This window comes from Rhinolophus sinicus, chromosome 2 (assembly GCF_057876585.1).
Source record: "Rhinolophus sinicus isolate RSI-liver-muscle chromosome 2, RSI-T2T, whole genome shotgun sequence".
NCBI classification, from domain to species: Eukaryota; Metazoa; Chordata; class Mammalia; order Chiroptera; family Rhinolophidae; genus Rhinolophus; species Rhinolophus sinicus.
Window position 1 is genome coordinate 124,697,850 of NC_142502.1, and position 21,403 is coordinate 124,719,252.

At 47.7% G+C, this 21,403-nt stretch overlaps 1 protein-coding gene across 21 annotated transcripts in view; it reads right to left on the bottom strand.

The window, feature by feature from the left end:
• Positions 1-21,403, bottom strand: part of INPP4A (inositol polyphosphate-4-phosphatase type I A) — a 108,885-nt gene that overhangs the window by 34,944 nt on the left and 52,538 nt on the right. For 12 of the 21 annotated variants that reach the window (XM_088796032.1, XM_088796040.1, XM_088796037.1 and 9 more), the window contains exons 2-13: positions 19,531-19,601; positions 18,414-18,626; positions 17,814-17,858; positions 11,148-11,266; positions 8,873-8,989; positions 8,525-8,604; positions 6,933-7,044; positions 6,049-6,175; positions 5,451-5,598; positions 3,184-3,314; positions 1,229-1,333; positions 613-721 (exon numbers count right to left, since the gene is read on the bottom strand). In XM_088796032.1, coding sequence (XP_088652158.1) covers positions 613-721; positions 1,229-1,333; positions 3,184-3,314; positions 5,451-5,598; positions 6,049-6,175; positions 6,933-7,044; positions 8,525-8,604; positions 8,873-8,989; positions 11,148-11,266; positions 17,814-17,858; positions 18,414-18,519 — 1,199 coding nt within the window. In that variant the 5' untranslated portion in view covers positions 18,520-18,626; positions 19,531-19,601. Of the gene's footprint in view, positions 1-612; positions 722-1,228; positions 1,334-3,183; positions 3,315-5,450; positions 5,599-6,048; positions 6,176-6,932; positions 7,045-8,524; positions 8,605-8,872; positions 8,990-11,147; positions 11,267-17,813; positions 17,859-18,413; positions 18,627-19,171; positions 19,352-19,530; positions 19,602-21,403 lie in introns of all 21 variants that reach the window. The other 9 variants (XM_074332344.2, XM_074332342.2, XM_074332337.2 and 6 more) reach the window with 2 other exon arrangements.

Sequence of the window (21,403 nt, forward strand, 5' to 3'; positions counted from 1 at the left end):
GCTGGCTCCAGGCGGTGGTGCTGACATGTCTGCTCTCAGGCAAGGCCTAGATCTGTCAGTCCTGCGTCCCTGGTCACCAGCGCCCCCCTGGCTCCTCTCCCTGAAGCACTGAGTCACTGGGACTCGAGGTGCACCTCACTGTGTGCTCCACACCGCCCTTCTCCACCCTGCTACCTGGTGATTTCCTGCTCAGGACGGTAGCCCCATTGCAGCCCCTTGAGCCTTTTTAAAAACTGGGAACGTCTATCATGGCTGTACCACTGGAAAGGAAACAGCCTCTCTCAGGCTGCACACTTTGTCATGTTCAGCTGACTGACCTGGGACTCTCAAAGGCAGCCAAGCCAGCAGTCCATATAGGGTGGCCGCCAAAAGCACCACTTTCGAGGTAGATTTCAATTTGCAGGGACAGGACCACCGATTAGGTGCCCTTATCCCCCAACCCTCCAGTCACACACACAGAGCAGCACCGGGTCCCTAGGCAGCCCCACCCACCACACAAAAGCAGGCTGAATGGCTGGATGTGTTTGTGGTGATATTTTGATTTTTCTTTTTAAACTAGGAAGCTTCAGACAGACAGCTGTACAAGGACCACAGACACCCCCAAGAACTTACTGTTTCTTAGTCTCTTCAAATTTGTGCAGCTTTTTGCGGAGGCCTCCTGACTTAAACCCTTGGCAGTGTGCTGCAGGCGCCCCAATGGTGACGATGTCGTAGCTCTGATCTGAATGACAGAAAGCTCTCCTCCGTTACTCTGGGCTCGGGCCTGTGGACGAGCCAGCTACAGGGAGATGCACACAGCTCTGGGTCCTGCCCCTCCGCCCCTGTCTAGGCAGCCTGAGGGTCCCTTAGTCCCACAGCCTGCACAGTCCGACGGCCTCTGGAGCCCGGCACCCTCATCTCACAAAGGGGGTTCCGTACGTCTCAGGGTGGAGCCTCCCAGGGTTAGAGGCAACTACCCAGCAAGGCTCAGCTCCCTTCCTTGGGAAGGATGACCGACGGGCCACTTTCCGCCACAGAAACACAAAGGGAAGCTGGATGGAGGAGAAACAAGAGCAGGGCATTTTGCTCCTTAACGAGGACCTGACAAGGGCCTGTGACGCGTCTCTTATCCGAGCTGCCCAGCAGAACACATGGGGAAGGCTGGGCAGATGTGGGGCAGCTCGGGGACCAAGCCCACAGGGAGAACAGCCATGAAACGTGATTCAACACGATGGGCAGAAAAAGTTACCTGATCCCCCATCGTCTTGAACTCTCATCCTCTGTATGTGCAAGTTTGTGGGAACAAATTCCAACTTTTTATCTGCTTTCAAACTGCTTGCTTTAAATGAGGGACCTAGGAAACGAAATATGAGAAAACAAAGTTCGTTAACACATATCCCCTAGTCATGAATGGCGAGTGGAAAGTGGGTATTGTGAGGACGCTGCTCAAAAAAGCAGGTGTGTTGGTGGCGGCCTAGGAAACGGAGCTGCCCGGGAGCACATTTCACTTCCGCATAGCGGGTGCGTGAAACACTGAGGAAAGGGCCGCTCGCCGGCCCAGAGACTCATTCTGGGTGCTTCAGTGGTGAAGGGAGCCACGTGGAAGCAGCTTCCGAAGGCAATGGTGACGATGCCAGTGCCGTGCCTTCCGGTGACTCAGCTCTCCACTCGGGTCTGACACTCAGAGGGCACTGTGTGTGGCACGACAGCAGCAGCGCTACAAAAAGCAACGGGCCCACGCCAGCAACTACCTGTGCCAACTCTAGAGACGGCCATCATCCAAGATCTAAGAAACTGGTTCCTAGAGCAACACATCTCAATTCTGAAAAATGATAAAACGGTGTGCTCCTCACCCCGGGTCTAACATGACAAACAGATGCTAAACAGCATCAATTTGGGCTCTTGGGAACACAAACTTAAAACACGTTCCCTTGTATGCGCTTGGGTGGTGAAGGAGACTGGACCAACTTTTCTAACAAATATCCACCACCTATTTCTATAGTCAGAATCTGTTACTATTTAAGTGAAGAACTCCATGGCTACAAAAGAAAGGGACTACAAATTACACTGACAATCAGAAGGGCAGGAGAAATAAACATTGCTTCTAGTGAAAAGAGGTCAATTTTGCCAGTACACAAAATACAGGCCAACCATTGTGTGTTCTGCACTTTGTCACAGGAAAGACTTCACTAGACACTTCCGGGGTGGCCCAGGGACCCGCAGCGCTGGCAGCCCGGGGCCTATTAGAATTCCCAAATCCCAGATCTGCTATTAACAAGTCCCCCGGGAAGTCAGACACACAGTGACATTTGAGAGCTCTGCTCTAGAAAACTCAAAGCTGTGTGGATGTCAGACTTTCCCGGGGAACAGGTCTTCAGCATGGTTGGTCCTAAGTTCCTTCAGGCAAATGCTGCCACTTCTCCTAGACACACACACGCCCAGTCTTCAGATCCAAACCCAGGCACCACCATCTTGTTGTCTCCCCTCCCATATGTGGCTTCTTCTCAGCCATGTTCCTGGATATGTTCACACATTCTGTGTCAAAGCTACATGAAGGACTTTCTTTAAACCCAGAAATTTCATTATGGAGAACGGGGAGGAACGAAGAATCTAAAGATAGAGAATAAAGTAATGAAAAGCCAAAGAACCCATTCCGTTTGGAATAAAAAGAGAATAGTCTTCTAAATCGTCCCTGAGAGTGGTCTGAAAATCAAAAGACATCTTTCAAAAAGAAAAGGTGAGGTGTCTGCATTTCACTTTCCTTTTTGAGCCTTAAAACGGAGAGCTCCAGTCAGACAATTTATTTGTTCAATGTAAGTATCAGTGAATATTTAAACTGGGGAATCTAGAAAACTGCTTTGTCTCACGGCAAACAGCCTACATCATTTTGGTCATTTCACTGACAGATGCTAGACCAAGGGGAAGAATAACACGAATAGCCTGTGATTTGGTCTCTCCTAAATTTCATCCCACAGGCACATGACACCATAGGAGGAATTTTCAATGCAATTCATAGATCTGTCTCCTTAATTAAGATCTAAAAAATCCAAATTTTAAAGAATTCACACCTACATGAGAATTTATTTTTAAAAATCCATTAGCGTGTCTGTCAGTGAGAATGTCTGAGCAAACCTGAGCTCCAGATATTCAGGTGGGAAAAAGGGGAGCATGCGTGCCACGTGGAGGACGAGACCTGGTACCCACCTTTGTACTGATGGAGGTCAGTCAGGTTCTCCTGGTACGTGAGGATGATGGTCTGGTACTGAGTGACGATCTGGCGCCGGAGGCTCTCCCAGCAAGGGGACAGCTCCCCCAACTCCTCCAGCTCACACACTCTGCAAGCAAGACACGTGCACGTCAGGCCGTGGGGCCAGCTCCCCTCCCTGAGGAGGCACCGGAATCCGTACCAACCAGGAGAACAAAGTGTATGTGGGTGAATTGCTGATGCCCAGGGAAAGCACAGGCTACTCAGTAAGTCCAGAGGGCAGAGCCCTTTAGGAGGAACGGCCGTATGAAAGGCAGACCACCAACCATGTGGCAAGTGCACAGAGAAGCTCTGCACAGAGAAGCTCTGTACAGAAACAGAGTCAAATGATCGAGAAAAACTAAGTGGATGAGGAGAGAGGGGGCGGCCCCCTGGCACCCTGGCATGTATCACCGATCACACAGGCGAAGGCTCCAACTACAGCCCATCTGGATCTGGGCAGAACAGACCAACGTGCGACTGGAGGCCTGCAAGCAACTGCTATGACTTGTTATCTCCAGAAAAATAAAAGCTGAACCTCTTTTAGCTCAGCAGCAAATAATAGCTACACAATCAGAATAACAAACACACAAGATGGATTTTTAAAAAGTTTTTCTTAGGAAACTGGAGAATGGGAAAGTATAAAAGACCTAAAATCCTCTTTTCATAGGTATTTAGTAGCTAATTCCTGAAAGTGATTAAGAGTACACTGCATATATATTTAGAAATACAGCTGTCAAGACTACAACAGCTAACAGTAATTGTTTCTGGGATCAGAAAGTCGAGGGCCCCAGGACATAGGTCTTTTGTTAAAAGCCACGGGCACTATTTGACCTTTTTAGACTATGCACATGTTCCTTTGAGGAAGTAAAAAAGCTAATTTTAGAAAAGAGTTTAGGAATCTACTAAAGTGTCTGAAGCTTTTAAAAAGTTGTACCATTTTATTCCCATTAAATTAGCAAACTTAATGTAAGAGAAGACCGAGGCGTCCTCACTCACCAGGGCCCAAGGGCCTGGCCTGAGGTCGGCTCCTGCCGTGCACAGCAGCCCATACGGCCGTATGGCCCCGCCCCTGTGGCCCCGCCCGTGGCCCCGCCCATGGCCCCTCTCTCTGAATCTCTGCCATGTCCCATGGGGCTCCTTCTTATGCTCCGGCGTCAGCTTATTGGCACAGTCTCACAGAGGTCTGCCGGGCCCACCCTCTTCACCACTCCATACACATCTGCTGACACATCGGGGGCCCCTGTGTGGCCCCCAGTTCTCTGTCCGTGACTATCTCCCAAGATCTCTTACTCGTCAGAAGCCCCCGCACTGAACACAATGCCTGCCATGGGGCTGGGGTGAAAAACAACACAACCCTCAAGACCAAAGCGCTGTTCAATGAAGCCTTTAAAGTTATAGTACATACAACTACATACATAGTACAAATAATGGGCAATTATGTCCTAACTAAAAATTAGAACAAGCAAAGTGAAGCTATATGGAAAAGTAGATGGTTGCTATGTACATAGATAGAGGTATGGAAAAGCCAAAAGGAGAAAATTTTAAATTAAAGTACATATAAAATATATACATATAGACAGAAAGCAATTCTTTACATTATTCTTGCCATTTTTCTCTAAGTTTCAATTTCTTTCGAGATAAACAAATATTTTAAATAGCTGTAGGATTCTGGCTGCATTGTTTTCTTTCATGTTTCTGTTAACATTGTATTTATAATTAATGTCATTCTACGACAAGGAGTAGAAATGACAGTGTACCTACAGTGCCCCAACCACCCCCCTGCTGTAGGACCAATGACACACGCCCTGAGCTGAGGGGACACCCCAACGGGTCCCACTTGGCCTCCAGGAGCTTATACCGCTGTGGTCCTACGCGCGGAAACTGCAGGCCAGACTGACATAACCAAAGAATGCCCAGCTATTTCTAACTTTCTGAGCCTGAATGAGAGAAAAGGAAAGGAAAAGGGCAGGGAACGGGGACCTAGTGCTGGGAATGTGTCTGGTGCTCCAGGCACATTATCTGTGACGTTGTCGTCACACGGGAAACCCAGGACACAGATGAGCAAACTGAGGCTCTGGCAAACCCAGGCCACAGAGCAGGCAAGTGGTGGAGGCTGGGCTTGCCGCCTGGTGCTCTGTCCACCACATCTTTCCAGAGCTTTCCAGAAGGGAAGGGGCATGTGACGTGGGCCTGGTGGGTGGTCGGCCACTCTTCCTGGCCTCACCTGGCCGCATCTTCCTCCAGAAGGAGCTTCACGAACTGCCGGGGTACGTGCAGGGAGAGCACGCTCTCTGCCATCTGCTCCAGGATCCGCAGGTGGTTGCCGTCGGTGGTGGGAAACCGGTACATGCGGCAGATGGCGCCACCAAATACTGAGGTGAGATGGTGGGAAGCCATGTGAGCAAGCGGCGGGCAGGTGAAGACCTGCACGGGGGGCTTCCTCCCCAGGCCCTCAACGGTGCTGACACCCTCGCGTCCTCTTCCTGCCCATCTCTAGGGACTTACATACGTAAACCCAAACCCACAAGGTGACTGGGCCTGACACTCTTCCCCTGCGACCTGCTATTTTCTTGTCCCAGAACATGTAACTCCCAGGTGGAAGGGCTGGGGCAGTGACGTGGGCAGTCCTTAACCCCAATGCAAACAAGAAAGCGTGAAGCGAAGGAGATGGCCCTTCCTCAGGGTATCACCGACTCTTTATGCACTGGCAAAAACAACGGCACGTGGATACACAGCACAGAGGTGACAAGTGGGGCACATGGCCGTGACAATCGTGGCGGGTGGAGAGGAAAGGGTGACCATGGGCCCAAGTGGACACTCACAAGAGTGGCAAGAGTACCCTCGGAGGAAGCGTTTACCCGATTTCAGTAAAGTGTCTTTCCGCAATGAAGCATGTTTGGACCGGAGTCCCAACGCCTCGGTCAAGCTCTCATCGACGGGCAGGACCATCTGGTGACGTGTACAGAAAAGCACAAGGAGAGTGAGACTCGGATGGGCCCAGAGCACTCAGGGGAAGTGGCAGCCCGCAGATGCCATAAAAGAACTCTCAAGATTCATACCTACACCAACACTACAGACAATACACCACCCGAGCCACAAGTGAATCCACCTCCCAGTACATTGAACCTGTTCCACACACACACAATTTTCTAGAAACGCATGCCATTTGGCTGAGTCACTTAACCTTGTGTTTTGACGTGTAAAATGAAACAGAAGGGCAAAGGCTGCCCAGGAGTATTTCCACTGCTGATGTCCTAGGCTTATTCAGGGTAAAATGGGTATCTCTGTATTTTACGACAATGACTACTTACCAGTGTTTGGGCTCTCAAATTAGAATTCTAGTTTGAGAGCATGAGAGAATGTGAGAGAGAAAGAGAGTGGGGGAGATGGAGAGAGTGTGCAGACAGGATGTGTGAGTGCATGAGGTTGACAGTGAGCCCATGAGTGTCTGCGAGAGGAAGATTCTACCAAAATATCAGACAATCTGGGTCTCATCCCGCACCCGCACCAGCCACCTCTCTCCCCGCTCCTGACTACAGCAGCACTTGGGGAAGCCCCCTTCTCTGTACTTGGAGAAGCACCTGGGGGGACTGGCCCATACTCTGAGAACAGCATCAAGCAGCAGCCCTGCCTTTTCCTCCCTTGGGTGCAGAGGCAAAGTCCATCTTACTCCTTCTCATGGAGAGGAGGAAGGTGGTGTGCTCACCCTCCCATTGACGGTGTCCAGAGACCGGGTCACAGGAGGCCGCTGATCCGACTTCTCCTCCATCTGCCAGCCGATCACGGTGATGTTACCCACGCGGTCGCTCTCTGCAGACCTGCAACGAGCAACATGTTCTGGGGAGTGGCATCGTGACAACGCTTCATTCTCGGCTTAAAGCTCAGCCACCCTTGGTCACTGAGGGGTCCTGGGCGTGCCAGGATCAGCCAGGCTGGACGGACGGGTGGCATATGCAGTAGGCCCAGGCTGCAGGGGGGTACACAGGGGGCACGGAGCGGGGCACAAAGCTCCACGGAGAACTGTGCACATGCCTGGTGAAGCCAAGGGCAGGAGCCAATGCTCAGTCCCCTGGGCTGACCCCTGCCCCAGAGAGCAAAAGGGACACATCAGGAGTTGGGGCTGGAGAGCATCTTCTGGCAGGGGACCCCTTTCTGTTCCTTCCCACCCCATCCTCAAGCTCTGATTAGCCCCAAGGCCTAGGCCTGGACCCGAAGTAGGCTGAGGTCACCCAGCCGCTTCCCAAAGCCTCTGAATCCTAATACAATCCAGCTGATGCCACTCCAGCCCTAGTCAGCCTCACCCCACCACGGCCCCTCGGGGGGCTACCGGCTGCCTGGGCCCCTCTGATCGCTCAGGGAAACTCCAGGCTTTTTACTTAAGGTGTCTGACTTAGCCAGGTTCTACATTTTCATGTGGTCACTTCAATGGCCAATTTCCTTTGTGACTTTCTCTTATTGTTCTCCTGCCTAGAAAAGTCCTTTTCCCTATATGGTCTGTTCAACAGTGATCTTTTAGCCCCTCTTGAAAAGGATGATGCCCACTTCTGACGTGTAACCCCAGCGCCATTGGAATTACTTCTGGCACGTGAGCCACCCGGATACTTTCTCTAACAGCCCTCTCCCTTTCCCTGAGGCCCTTGCTCTGTGCAGAGTCAGGTTCTCCGTGCAGACCAAGGAGGCTGCAGGACTCCCATCCTGTCCAACACCCACAACACTCAGCTCCAGAGGGGCAGGGTGCTGCACCATCTAGTAGGGGTTCGTCTTCTCGGCCAACATTTTCTTGGCTATTTTGGACTATTTTCCCAATGTTTACATTATTTTGAATAAAAAGAATGCCATGTCAGGGTATGGGTAGGAATTGACCATAAAATGAATTTGGGAAGGGTTGCCATCTTGACACTTTCATCTTCCATCTCCCTGCCTCCCTCCTTGCCTCCTTCCCTGCCTCCCCCCTTTCGTCCCACAAATATTTATCAAGTGCCAGGCACTGTTCTACATGCTAAGGACACAGCAATGACCCCCTGCTCTCTGGGAACTGACGTCTACTGGGGAGGGGCAGGTACTAGGCAAACAGTGTCGTGAGATATGCAGCTGCGTTTTCCTTCTGGTCTGAGTCCAGCACACATGCCACACATGCCCACCCCTGACGGGTCCTGTCACGGGCCTCAGTGGACAGCCACTCCCCGCAGAGACCAGACTCTGGGAGGAGGCAGGAAATGCCCCCCCATACCCCCCCCCCATCAATCCCTGGACCTCCTAACTCCAGACCCTGTCAAAGGAACAAAATGAAACACCAACCTGAGTGTTAAATGCAGCCGATGGTGCCTGTCCTGGAGCAGATCCCTGACAATAAACGTCCCAGAGCCCAGCAAATACATCTGAGGAAGAGGGAGACACAGCCTGAGGCCCTTGTCCTGCCCCTGCTCCAGTGACCAGGTCCCGGGGAGTCTGGCTGACCGCTTCCCACAACACTCAGATCCTTATCGCAGGAGCCCAGGAGGGAAGCTCGGAAAGAAACTCCCGAGGACAAATCCGCAAGACATCAGCTACTTTGCAAGCCAGTAGTAACGTTCCCCTTTCACTGAAATGACTACAGAACTGAAAAGAAGAGAAGAAAACCCCACGAACCACAATGTGTTACTTAACTGTTCCCTGAGATCTGTCTTTGACATCATACACGGAGAGTTTGATTTGAGTCATTTGATTGATAAGGGAGTCTTGGAAGAAGGCAATACTGCTTAAAAATATAGGATTGTTGGTTCCCTAGAATGGAAAAAAAATCATCAGAACACAGAGTAAGATTTTTACAGTAATTGCTCTTAAAATACAGCAACGCTTTCTAGAACAAGAAACTAACATTCTTAGCAACTTGGAGCAACACAAATGCTCGTGGCAGCTTACATGGATGCATACAACCAAAAATCTGCTTTCCGAAAAGGGCAGAACAGTCTGCCAGACCCTTCAGATCCAGACACAATGAAAGGGCCACTGCACAAGCTGTGCCCAGGGCTCCTTTGACGGGATTCTCACTTAGTAGGAGGGGTTTCCTAAAAAGGAAACGGGTCGACTGTCCACATTATTCTTAGTCGTACAACTTTAGGACCTACGGGATTTGGACCTACTACTTTGGGCTATTCATGTAAGACGAGCAAAGGCGGATGTAAGAGGAAATGAATGGCTTAAGTCGTTTCTTATTTCTAGAATCCTGTGGTTTAGAATAATTGAGGCCTGGCCTTTAAGGCTGCCCCTTTTCTAAGGACTAGCTGCTAGTTTCTAGATCACAGGAGGCTATTTCCTGGCAGCCTCGCCTCGCCCCCCAAAGCCCCATGATATTACATTTTCTTTCTCAGGCAGCAGGCAATTATCACAAATGGTTAACGGTTCCCGTCTGTATCTGTGGTGAGGTCCATGCCTCCGGCTGTGAACCCTCTCAGCCCCAGACCTGGCCTCTCACATCTCCCAGCCCAGCCAGCCTCTCGCTCCATCCATCCTTGGTTCAGTGTCTCTGACTCTTTCCAAGGAAGCTACAAACCTGGGCATCCGCTCTGGTACCTCCTCCTCCATTGTTCTCAGCCACCCAGGGCTGATGAACCCTTTCCACAAGTCCATTCTCACAGGCACCCCTTCTTTCCCCACCTTCCCACTGCCAGTCAGCTGCCATGTCACTCCCTCAAATGAATGTCCAAGTTAGGAGCGCCCTGAAACACCTCTGGCCAGGTGACCCCGTGTAAAAGCCGGCACTGGCCTGCTGCAAATGCCCAGCCTGACGTTCAAACCATCTTCCTTGCTCTCCCACCTGTGCCTTTTGCACACACCGAACGAGCTAATGTTATTCTCCAAATCACACGATGCCTTCTGGTTGCCATGCCTGTGGATCACTAGCACCTAACTCTGGCATACTTGGAAACATGTGGTCCCCAAACTGGCAGCGTGGGCATCATCTGGCAGCCTGGGAGAAATTCAGAGTTCCTGCCCCCACCCCAGACCTACAGAGCCAGAATTTCACTAAGCAGCCCTAGGACGCCGCCTCCAATCCACAGAGCTGGCTGGGACCCTATCCGTCCTCCTGGTGCTGTCCTCATCTCTCAACATGCCCCACACTCTACTGGGCACGGACATGGCCACACTCATTTCTGCCTCCCCACCCACAGAATGGCCTCAGTGGTCTCTGTCATCCACAGCACCCAGGACTGTGCTTCACGTGTAGGCAGCGCTCAACAAACGCTCACAAAACAGGTTGTTGACAGGAACTTGGAAATAAGTTTACAATACAATGAAAAGGGTCTATCTTCCAAAATGAAAAACTGGGGACAAAGAGAAGTACCATATAAGTCTGCTGGAGACGGCCAGGGAGGGGATAACCCACAGGTGCTCGCATCACCAACAGAACCCTACGGAGTCTCACATCAGCAATTCCTATGCTTACTTTCACAACTAACATAATGGACTCAATGATCTAAAAGGCTTTTATAAAATTCCCATGGTGAATACATATCATTCAATTTAATGAAAAAGTAAATATATAACACACAAAAGGATATAAAAACCGATAAAAATAGGGGTATGTCCAGGCAGAGGACTGGTTAACAGTTACTCTCTAAACCTTGTTTAACGAGCACAATTCTCCAAAAGTAGCAGCCAATTGGAAATGACAAGGGAGAATTAGGTCACCTCTTAAAAGGCGATCAATCTTATAGGATCACTGTTGAAAAATAACCAGCCAATAGCTAATCAATAATTATAAAGGACATGGCAAACAGAAATGCCACCCAGATGAGTAAGTGTGGTGCAAAATATCAATGTACTGAAAGCCCATAAATGTAACTGCAGCTGCAGGCACTCAAGTCCCTGAACAGCCCTCCCGCGGGCTGAGAAACACCACGCGAGCCTGTGGCAGAGCCACAGGGCCAGCAGCACCCACCTCAATGATCTCTGTCTGCGCATGCTTCGTCCAGAAGGCCTGAGGAGGGGTGGTCACACTCACTGCTACAAAGCTATTTGGTTTCCGGTCTAGCGAGGGAGTGTGCAGTTCACTGCAAGCTGTGGAACCCAGACGGGAGAAAAACAAATCCTTTAAAACCAGGCTCTAGTGAGTTCTCTGTTCCAAACACACCCAAAGACCAAAAAACTGGTAAATGACACTCAGAGGGATGAGACGATCGCACTGTCAGTTGTCACAGGGAGGTGATTCTTTAAACCAAAAACAGAGTGTCCTCACCCCTTCCCTCCTCCCCCATCCCCACCACAGCAGTGCCCTCACTGCCAGGGGAAGGCTGAGCTGAAGGGGGATTTCTGTGTCCACGGAATGGAGCACAGAGCCAACAATCTCATAGGGTGTCTGACCATAACGTTTGACCCTAGGCACTAACTGAACTTCTAACGGACTGAGCTAAATCACAACACAGCTACACCTGCCTGTGTCCTGTGGTTGCAGCGCTGGCCCTAAGCCCATGGTGCCCCATGTCGCTGTGTAGTTGTACACTGGAAGCAAACTAAAATTCTATGGCAAAATAAACAACAAAAAAATATTTTTAAGGGAGTCATTGCTCATTTATTCTTTATAAGACTCATATCAAATGCAAGATTATTAAGAATGTTACTTTTTAGAACTAAAACTGTTTCCATTTAAAAATTTATTGTACTAAGCATTTTGAAATTCAGATAATTCTGTCGCAGAAGTGAAATGACCGTATTTCATTGAATCTAATACGCTATCGGTTACAAAATGCACTGTGAAAGAAAAAATGACCCACTGCCATTAGACTATGATATGCTATTGATTATAGGACACTTTTTTATTAAAGAGATAGTAAAACATGAACAAATATGCATCTTGGAATAGATGAAACATAAACCAAAGTTCAACACCACTAGCTTTTTCAGAGAGCCGGAAACATTCCCGAGAGTGCTGCGAGCCTTCGCTTAATTGCCAGAATTCTGAAACAACTGATTTTCACCATTTTTGCCAGTGTTTTCATCACCTTTATGGAGGAAAGGATTTTTAGAGGTCCTTAGTCCTGTCCTCGTCATTCTCATTTGATTTTTAAATGCTCCCTGGTGATGTACATTTAGAAATTGATTTTTACTTCTGAAAATTAATTTTAGTTCTCTAATCTTTTATCTCATAAACCTTGGATTTTCATTATTTATTGGATATAAGATACAAAAAGCTTAGGTTTTCAGTTCAATGAGTTTTGACAATCATAGAAACCCATGTAACCATCACCAAAACAAGACAGAGAACTTTTTCCATCTGACTAGAAAGTTCCCCTTTGTACTTCCCAGTCAACTCTCCAAACCACTTTCTGATTTCCATCACTTTTGTCTGTTCTTGAATTCATCATAGAAATGGAATGTTTTTGAGATTCATCTATATTGTTATATGTATTGATAATTCATTCTTCTTTTTAAAATTGATGAGCTACATTCCATTGTATGAATATACTAAAATGTATTTATCTATTCAACTATTAACAGACATTTGGGTTGTTTCATTTTGAACCACTGTAAATAAAAGTGCTATAAACCTTCTTGTTCATGCCTTTTTGTGAACATGCATTCATTTGTTTTGCATAAACACGTAGGCGTGACATTGCTAGGTTACAGCAGAGGACATGCTAACTTTGTAAGAAGCTAACAGTTTTCTTAAGTGGTTGCACCATTTTACAAGCCCATGAGTTCCAGGTGCTCTGCATTCCCATCAACACTTGATGAGGTTAGTGTTTATTTTAGTTGTTGTAATAGATGTGTTTTAATTTGTATTTCTGTGACATGAAGCATATTTCCACTGTGTGCTTATTGTTCATTTTTACAAGTTCTTCTGTCTAACCAAGGGTCTAATCAAGTCTTTTGTTCATTTCTAAATTGCACTGACTTTTTAATTGATTTGTAAGCATTTTATTCTGGATCTGCCCTTTGTCAAATATATGTGTTGTGAATATCTTTTTCCCAGTCTGTGGGGAAAAGATACTCATTTTCTTAAATATTTTTAGATTTTTTTTAAATTTTATTTTTACTTTTATGGTGTGGTAAGCAGAAAAATGGCCCTCGCCCCCCCCCCCCAAAAAAAGTATCCATGTCCTAGTCTCTGTAACCTGAGAATATCTTATATCACAGGCAAAAGGGCTGGATAGATTTGATTGAGCTGATGGAATCCTGACATGGGGAAATTGTTCTGGATTACCTGGGTGGTTGTAATCTGTGGGGAGCCATGGTTTCTTGCAACCCTGAACCTTGCAGACTGGCTTGGTTTCTGCCCCCATAACATTGTCTCTGCCTTATCTGAGAGGCGCCTAACGGCTGCTGAGGAATGTGGTGGAAACGGCCAGTTCCCGGACACAGAAGACTAAGGGCTTTCTGGACAATTGGTAGGTTCTGTCTCCTTGAGATATTTGCTTTTGTGAGTTTCAGTGACCTTGTATCTTCTATGTCAAAGTAAAAGATTTACTTTCGCTGAGATAATGCATATCTTCTTCGTTTAACTGCACGTACTCAAACTGTATATATTGGTTAGAGATAATAAACTCAGGGCTTCAGCATGACTGAAGACCGGCCGTATTAGCATTTGTGTGTGTCTTTTATTCATTCCCACTCCCCCATTCAGGTACTGATCGACTCGTGGCGGCTGGCCCGTCACAGTAATCTAATCATATGAGCTCTTAAAAGTAGAAGAGGAAGGTAGAAGCATACGTCAAAAAGATGTGACAATGGAAAAAGACGTGAGATTCAAAGCATGAAAGGCACTCGACTTGCCATTGCTGGCTCTGAAGATCGAGGGAGGGGTCCACGAGCCAAGAAATGGGAGTGGCCTTTAAAAGCTGAGAACCGGCCTCAACTAGCAGTTGGCAAAGAAATGGGGGCCACAATCCTAAAACCACAAGGAACTGAATTTTGCCAACAATCAGAATGAGCATGGAAACAGATTCTCCTCTAGTGCCCCCAGAAAGGAATGCATACCTGTTGATACTGATTTTGGTGTTGTAACACTCTGTGCAGAGACCCACCTGAGCCCATTGGATTTTTGACCTAACGGAACTGTAAGATAATAGATATGTGTTGTTTTAAGGTGCTAAATTTGTGGTAATTTGTTGTGGCAGCAACAGCAAACTAAAGTACAGAGTTAGTGCTTTTTGTGTTCTGTCCAAGGAATCATTGCCTACCCTGAGGTTGTGAGTTATCCTTTGTTTTCTTCTAGAAGCTTTAAGGTTTCATTTTCTAAAGTTCTCTTCTATTTCTTCTACTATGTCTTCTACTATATCTACAGGAATCAGGGATTTGACTGTTCCACTTTCTTTCCCTCCTTTTAAGCTATGTCCTTAAGTGACCCACAGTCTGGTCTCTCTTGGCTTGCCCTTTCATCAGCTGTGGGTTCTTAACACCCACATAAGGCTGGAATATTTGGGTGTTTCAAGCACAAGTGATGGCAGATAGACTGAGCACTAATAGGTGGCCACAGGCTGGGAAGATTAATATCAGTTTAACACCTGATGGGCCAACTGCCACCTTCAGAACACACCTTCCCATAAGTGACATTGTCTCCTGGCCTTTTCCCCAACCCAGGCCACCTAAATCTTACCTAATGTTTAATTCCTAGCTCAAAGTTCCATAGTTTCCAAAGTTCCAGCAAGCCACAGTCATGTCTCCTTCGTGTATTGCTTGTATCCCTCCTTTGGCATATTTCCACAGAAACCATTCATCTCTGATATGTATGCCTCATCTCTCCAACCAGATCATCTATAATCCTAGCTGAGTAAATGCTGTTGAGGTAAAACTGGTACATTATATTTCAAGTGTGTGTCATTTGACTCAGCAATTCTATATCCAAGAATTTATCCTAAGGAAATAATCAGCAAAACACATGAAAGATCTATTTTCAAGTATGTTCACTGCAGTGGTGTTTACACTGGCAAACTGGAAAGAGCCTGAATGTACACCAGTAGGTAGAATGGGTAAAACGACTATGGCGCAGCCGCACAATAGGTTCCACACAGGCACCCAACACGGTAAGGCAGATCCCACATTTACTAAAATGAAAAGATGCCAGTGATATTTTGCTACATGAAAAAACCATGTTAAGTACACTAGGGGGACATTTTTATACATAATTCCACCACCTCCACAACCAAAAATCATTAAAAATTTCTATATAGCACTGTGTGGGTATAAAAAAATGTCTGGAAGGATATACACCAAAATGCCAACTGTGATTCTCTAGCTCACAGGGTTTTCTTTACCTCTAATACTTTCTGTAATAAAGATTTTAAAATAAGCACTTTTTAATTGTAAACTTTCATTTTTATGTGAAGACAAAATATTTGACCATTCAATCACCTTTAAAAAAAAAAAAAAAAACTGTGGTAAAATTCATTTCACGTAACATTCACCCTCGCCTTTCTAAGCTGTTTCTTCCTCCATGTATCTAATTAATATTGACCACGTTAGTCTTGATTTCTCACATTCAGAAACATCCTGATTTCTATTATAGGGGTAAAGACTTTTAACTCAGTTATGTCAACTCTCATCCTCTATCTATGCTCAATCAGTTTAGCTCAATTTTTTTGTTGTTGTTGTTTTTGTTTTGGTTAAATCCGTATTCTACATTATTCATTATGAGCCACATGAGAGTTCTTTCACTTCTCTACTGTCTTGGATCCTGTTTCCTGGACCCCATGTCTTCCTTTTCCTCAATTCATTCCCTCTTTTGGGTGAAGCACATCCTCCACTGACTTCCAGAGAGAGGATATGGGGGAAGTTTAGTGTAGCTGAAGCAGGTTTCCTTCCCCCTCACATCTGACTGAGAGTCTGATTGAGTAGAACACTCTAGGTTGGAAGCATTTCCCACTCATATTAAAGGTGTCGCCCCACTGCCTTCAAGTTTCCAGTGTTGCTGAGAATCTCCACACTAGTTTTAGCCCCGGTCCTTGAATATGACCTTTTCTTTTCCTCGTTGGAAGTTTTCAGAATCTTCACTTTATTTATTCCCAGTGCTCTGAAATTTCACCTGGATGTGCCTTGTTATGGGTCTTTTTCAATATGCTGGGCGTGGTATGCGCTTTTTAGCCTAGAAGTGCATTCTTCAGTCCCGAGAGACCCCTTGTATTATTTCTTTGTAATTTCCTCCCTCACATTCTTTTCTATTTTCTCTTCTAAGTGTTGGACCTCCCAAATTTGCTCTATAATTTTCCATTTCCATTTCTCCCCTATTTTCTCTTTTGCTTTTAAAATTTCACGTTCTGGGATAATCCCTTGAACGTCTTCCAACCTTTACTGACTTTTTAAAAATTTCCTATCCCATTTTAAAGTTCTAAGATTATTCATATTCTTCAACTATTCTTTTATTCTTCAGAGTATTCTGCTCTTGTTTGATGGATACACCATCTTCTCTTGAGAACATAAATTATAATGTATATACATTAAGTATATAAATATAGAATTTTATATATACATAATATTCATTAAATATATATGTACACATATAACTTACATACAATCTGCATGTCCATCAGCAGGAGAACAAAATAACTCCATGCACACAATGGACGACCACTCAGCAAGGAAGGGGATGAGCTACTGACCTACACAAGTACAGAAGCGTGATGCACGTGAAAGAAGCCATACCCAGAAAGCTGTGCGTTGTACGATTCCATTTATGAGAGACTCGGGAGGCCTAATGTGTAGTGGCAGGAAACAGGCCAGTGGTTGTCTGGGAGTGAGGTGAGGACTCACTCTGGAAAGGGCACAGGGAACCCTTTGGGGTGATGGAAAGGTTCTGCACCCGGACAGTGGTGGTGGTTGTATGGATGTGAAGGCTTATCGAGACTCATTAAATGCTCCACTGAAAATGGGTACCTTTCACATATAAATTATACCTCAATGTTGACTTAAAACAAGAAGCTCACTAGACCTTTGTGGACACAAAAGAAGTACCTCCTGGGGAGTCAGATGACCTGGAGTACAGCCCAAGCTGTGCCACTGGACATCGCTGCCAGGCCACCGACCATGCTGATCAGCATCCAGGGGGTGAGGGAAGGGGAGAGGACCACCAGAGAGCATGGGCTCCGGAACAGAAGCATCCCCGCTGCCCCACCCTGCGCTCTGACCTCCTGGGTAAGCCCCTGTAATGCCATCCTTCCTGATCCTGAAGCTAGAACATTCTATTTATTTTCACGCCTCTCTCTCTGATGCTCCCTGCGAGAAAGAACACACAGGTGTCATCACCTCTGTTGCCAGAATCAACCTCACAGGGCCTCGTGGCCAGGGGCTGGCATCACTGGCCCCCAGCCGTGTTTTCTTGCCCCTCCCGGCCCCTCCCAGAGGGCAGGAGGAGGGGAGGAGAGGCCATCTCCGCAGCTCTGAGGGCCTCGTCACTGGCAGCCCTCCAAGCACGCAGCTCCCAGTCTCCCCCACCCCCACCCACAGGAACGCCACACCAGCCTCTGGCTTCACCTTCTCAGACACATTTCAGCAGCAGTGGCCGCAGCAGTAAGCTCTCTGAGACGAACTCAGGCCAGTGGTCATGTTTTTGGTTTCGAGCAACATGTATTTTTGAAACAAAAATAAATAAATAAGTAAATGAAAAGACACCTACCTAAGCTGAATTCTAAAATGGGTTCATCTGGATCTTGCAGGTTTCCTGAATGAAAAAGAAATACCACAAAAGTCACTCTTAGTAAAGGCTTCCCTGCTTTTAGATTTTATGATGAAAAAACAAAAAAACCTGACCCACTTGTAGTCATTTCACATGTATGCAAATCTAGCCATCATGCTATACACCTTAAACTTATACAGGGATGTATGTCCGTTATTTCTCAACAAAATGCGGAGGAAGGGAAACCCAACACTCTATTTTTCCCTCCAAAACTGTTATACGAGATGATTTCTTTGTTTTCTAAACATTTTGTTTTGAGATTCCCAATAAGTCTCAGACCCCAAGACCACACGCGCTCCTCCCTGGGTCTGCCCACCCACAACGGGCAGGGTTTTTACTGTGGCCTGGGCACTGGCCACACAGGCCCTGGGGCATTCCGGCGTTATGTACCAGCCAGTCAGCCTCGGAGACGTCCACCCAAACCGGAAACCTGGCAACAGGTGGGTTCCAGGGCGCCCTCAAGCCGGGGACAGTCACAGGGGCTCATCTGGGAGGCACGCTCCAGCATGGGACACACCAGGAGCCTGGTGCACACCTCACCTGCCAGCGAGAGGCCAAGCATGTCAGACGCCACGTCGATGGTGGAAGCCCGCTGCATCGCACGGGCCCTGGCGCCATGGCGAGGGCTGTGCTCTCTTGCTGTCATGATGTCATTGGTGATGATGTGCTTCCTGTTCCTGGGTCAGACCCTAGGCTCCTGAGTCCCCGGGAAGCGCGGTCACCGAGCCCTGGTCCCCTAAGGTGGCAGCAGTCCTAAGAAACAGGAACAAACACTGGTAAGAAGCACGAGATGGTGACCCAGAGACACTGCTCTCAGGGACAGTACATGACCTGACAGGCAGAGGCCAAGAAGCCAGGCTCCCAGCAGGTGAGGAGTGGGGTGGAGAGTCTGGAGGTCCAGGTCCCCTCGGTCCCCTCTTCCTCTGCAGTCCCCAGCACGCCCTCACACACAGCAACGAGGCATGCCTGGGACCCCGTGCAGAAACCTCGTTCTCTCCAACGAGGACACGACACATGAAGTAGCAGTTTACAAGTAACCATACAACACGGCTCCTGAGAGTTCCGTTTGCTTTATTATGCTTCTCCGTTGGCGAGTCTCATAGAACCTCCCAGAATCTTAAACCAATTCACTACAACCTGTTCGATGCATGAAAGGGTTTGCCGCCCAATGGCTGCCGCACGGTGGGACACCAGTGGGGCAAAGGCACCCGTCTCCAACCTTGCTCTCTGTCTTCCCAGAATGAAAGAGACTTCACATGTGTCTCGGCCTGGGGCTTTCTTTCCCAAGAAACACGTACGTGACAATCCGCGCCTCACAAGTGGACAGCGCCGTGCGCTGGACATGCAGCTCTGTGCGGAGACACCTCTGCCGGCTGGAGTACACAGCACAGAGCTCTCATTCTACTTTGAGAAGTGGGCTCAGCAGCAAAAAGCGTGTCGCATGTTTCCAGCTCTATATGCTACAATTCCTGCTGTCTCTGGAAGGAACCACCCGTTAGAAGAGAAGATAATCAGACTGAGCAATAAGGCTGGTTGAAAACAGCCCTCGCCAAAGCCTCCGTATGTCCAGACACCCCATCTTCTCAAAGTGTGTCAACACCTGGCTACCTGAAGGGCCCACAGTCCCATTCCTGAGTGAATTCACCCAGCAACTTACCGAACATGTTTGTTCCTGGACCAGTAGAGACACGTGGCATTTCTTCATAGAGGCATATCCAAATCCATCATCTAAAAATAGAAAGTTATAAACTTAAAAAGCTGGTCAACGTGCAGGAACTTCCCGAGAATACATGATTGTAACGCGTGTGTTCTAACTTCAGTGCCTAAAAATACGGAGAAGCCCAAAGCTGCTACATTTTCCTTTGAGCTCCACACACCAATCTAGCCTTTGGGCTCAAAAACAAAGGTTTTGCTCAAAGCCCAAAAGAATGAGAAACAGTAAGTACATCTCCCTGTCCCTGTCCAGGGGTGACGCAGGGGAATCTGGGGCAGTCCTACAGAGCCAGCTGGGCAGCTGGGGTGCAGTTTAGGGAAAATGAAGAGGTAAAAATCTGAGTTCCAATCTCCCCGGATCCCTCTGAAGCTCTGCGTTTTGGTATCTAACACGGGGCTAGTTGTCCCCATCTCACGGGGCTGCAGTGAGAACCAAACGTGCCACAGCAGCAGAGGGCTCTGCAGACTCGGCTGGGCTCCCGCACGGCCGCTGTGGCCTGGCCCGTGGGCGCCTTACTGTGGAGCAGGCTGCTGGGGCTCCAACTCAGCCCTAGCACTGCTGGGAGCCGTCGGGATGGGCCTCAGAGCCCAGCACCATCCGAAACCACCGAGGCCTGGGGTGAAGATGGCAGGAAGCACAGTGTGCTTGGCCCTCAGGCAAACTTAGTCCCCTGCACGCTGTGCTCATAGCCCTCACATCGGGGCACCCAGGGACCTTGAGCCTGGGCACCTCAGCAGGGAGGGCGAGGGCCTGGCTCGGGAATCACAGTAAAAGTCACCACGGGAAAGACTCACCAATTTGCCAACATCGAAAGGCATACAAGTCAAAAAGGTGCAATGAAAATGGTAAGGACTGGGGGAAAGTACCTGCAGTGCTAGTATCTGTACTTTACAGCACTGTACAAATTAACCCAAAAAACTCACTAAAAATCCAAGTGGAAAAAAGTATGAATTCCTAAAAGAGGAATACGCATGGTAAACATTTTGAAAAGTGACCAAACTCATTCATAATAATTAAAACAACGTGAAGCACACCTATATTCACCTAAATTAGTCCTCCAAAAACAGTTTGATCTTCTGCTGAGAGTATGTTTTGTTGGCTGGCAGACCCGGGGGAAACTCTATAGGACTCTCCTATACTGCCAGTCACACTTTAGAGTGGTACAAGCATTTCAGAAAGCAATCTGACGTGACGCATCAAAATCTGTCCACAACAAAATTCTCGCCAATAATCCAAAGATGCTTATTGCAGCACTACTTATAACGACAAACACTGGATCCAGTAAACACCCAGCTGCAGGTGAGTCCATTCTGGAACGCACTATTTTATGGCTGTTACCCTGATCATAATAGAGCGAATAAACACCTAGGAAGTCCTCCGACCTCACTAGTCATCAGGAAAACTCAAAGCATATCCATGAGTTGCCTCTGCACACCCACTACATTAGCTAAAATGAAAAGACAGATAGTACCAAGTGTGTGCAAGGATGTGGAAAAAGGAGCCGGATGCACTGCTGGAGAGGTCGATGGCACAGCCCCTGGAAAACGCAGTGTCTACTCAAGCTGAACACACATTCGCCCTGGAATTGCCACCGGAAACGCATACTACGCTCCCCACCAAAAGGTGTGAAGAACGTTCATAACAGCCAAAAGCTAGAAACAACCCAAATGTCCATCAACAGCAGAATGGACAAAACAACACAGATGACTCTTAGAAACACGGTCAAGGGGAAGAGCCAGGCACACCGAGCACGTCCGGGCAATTCCATTCTGTGAGACTCGGGCACAGCCCAGTGAGCCTGTGGTGTTAGAGCCAG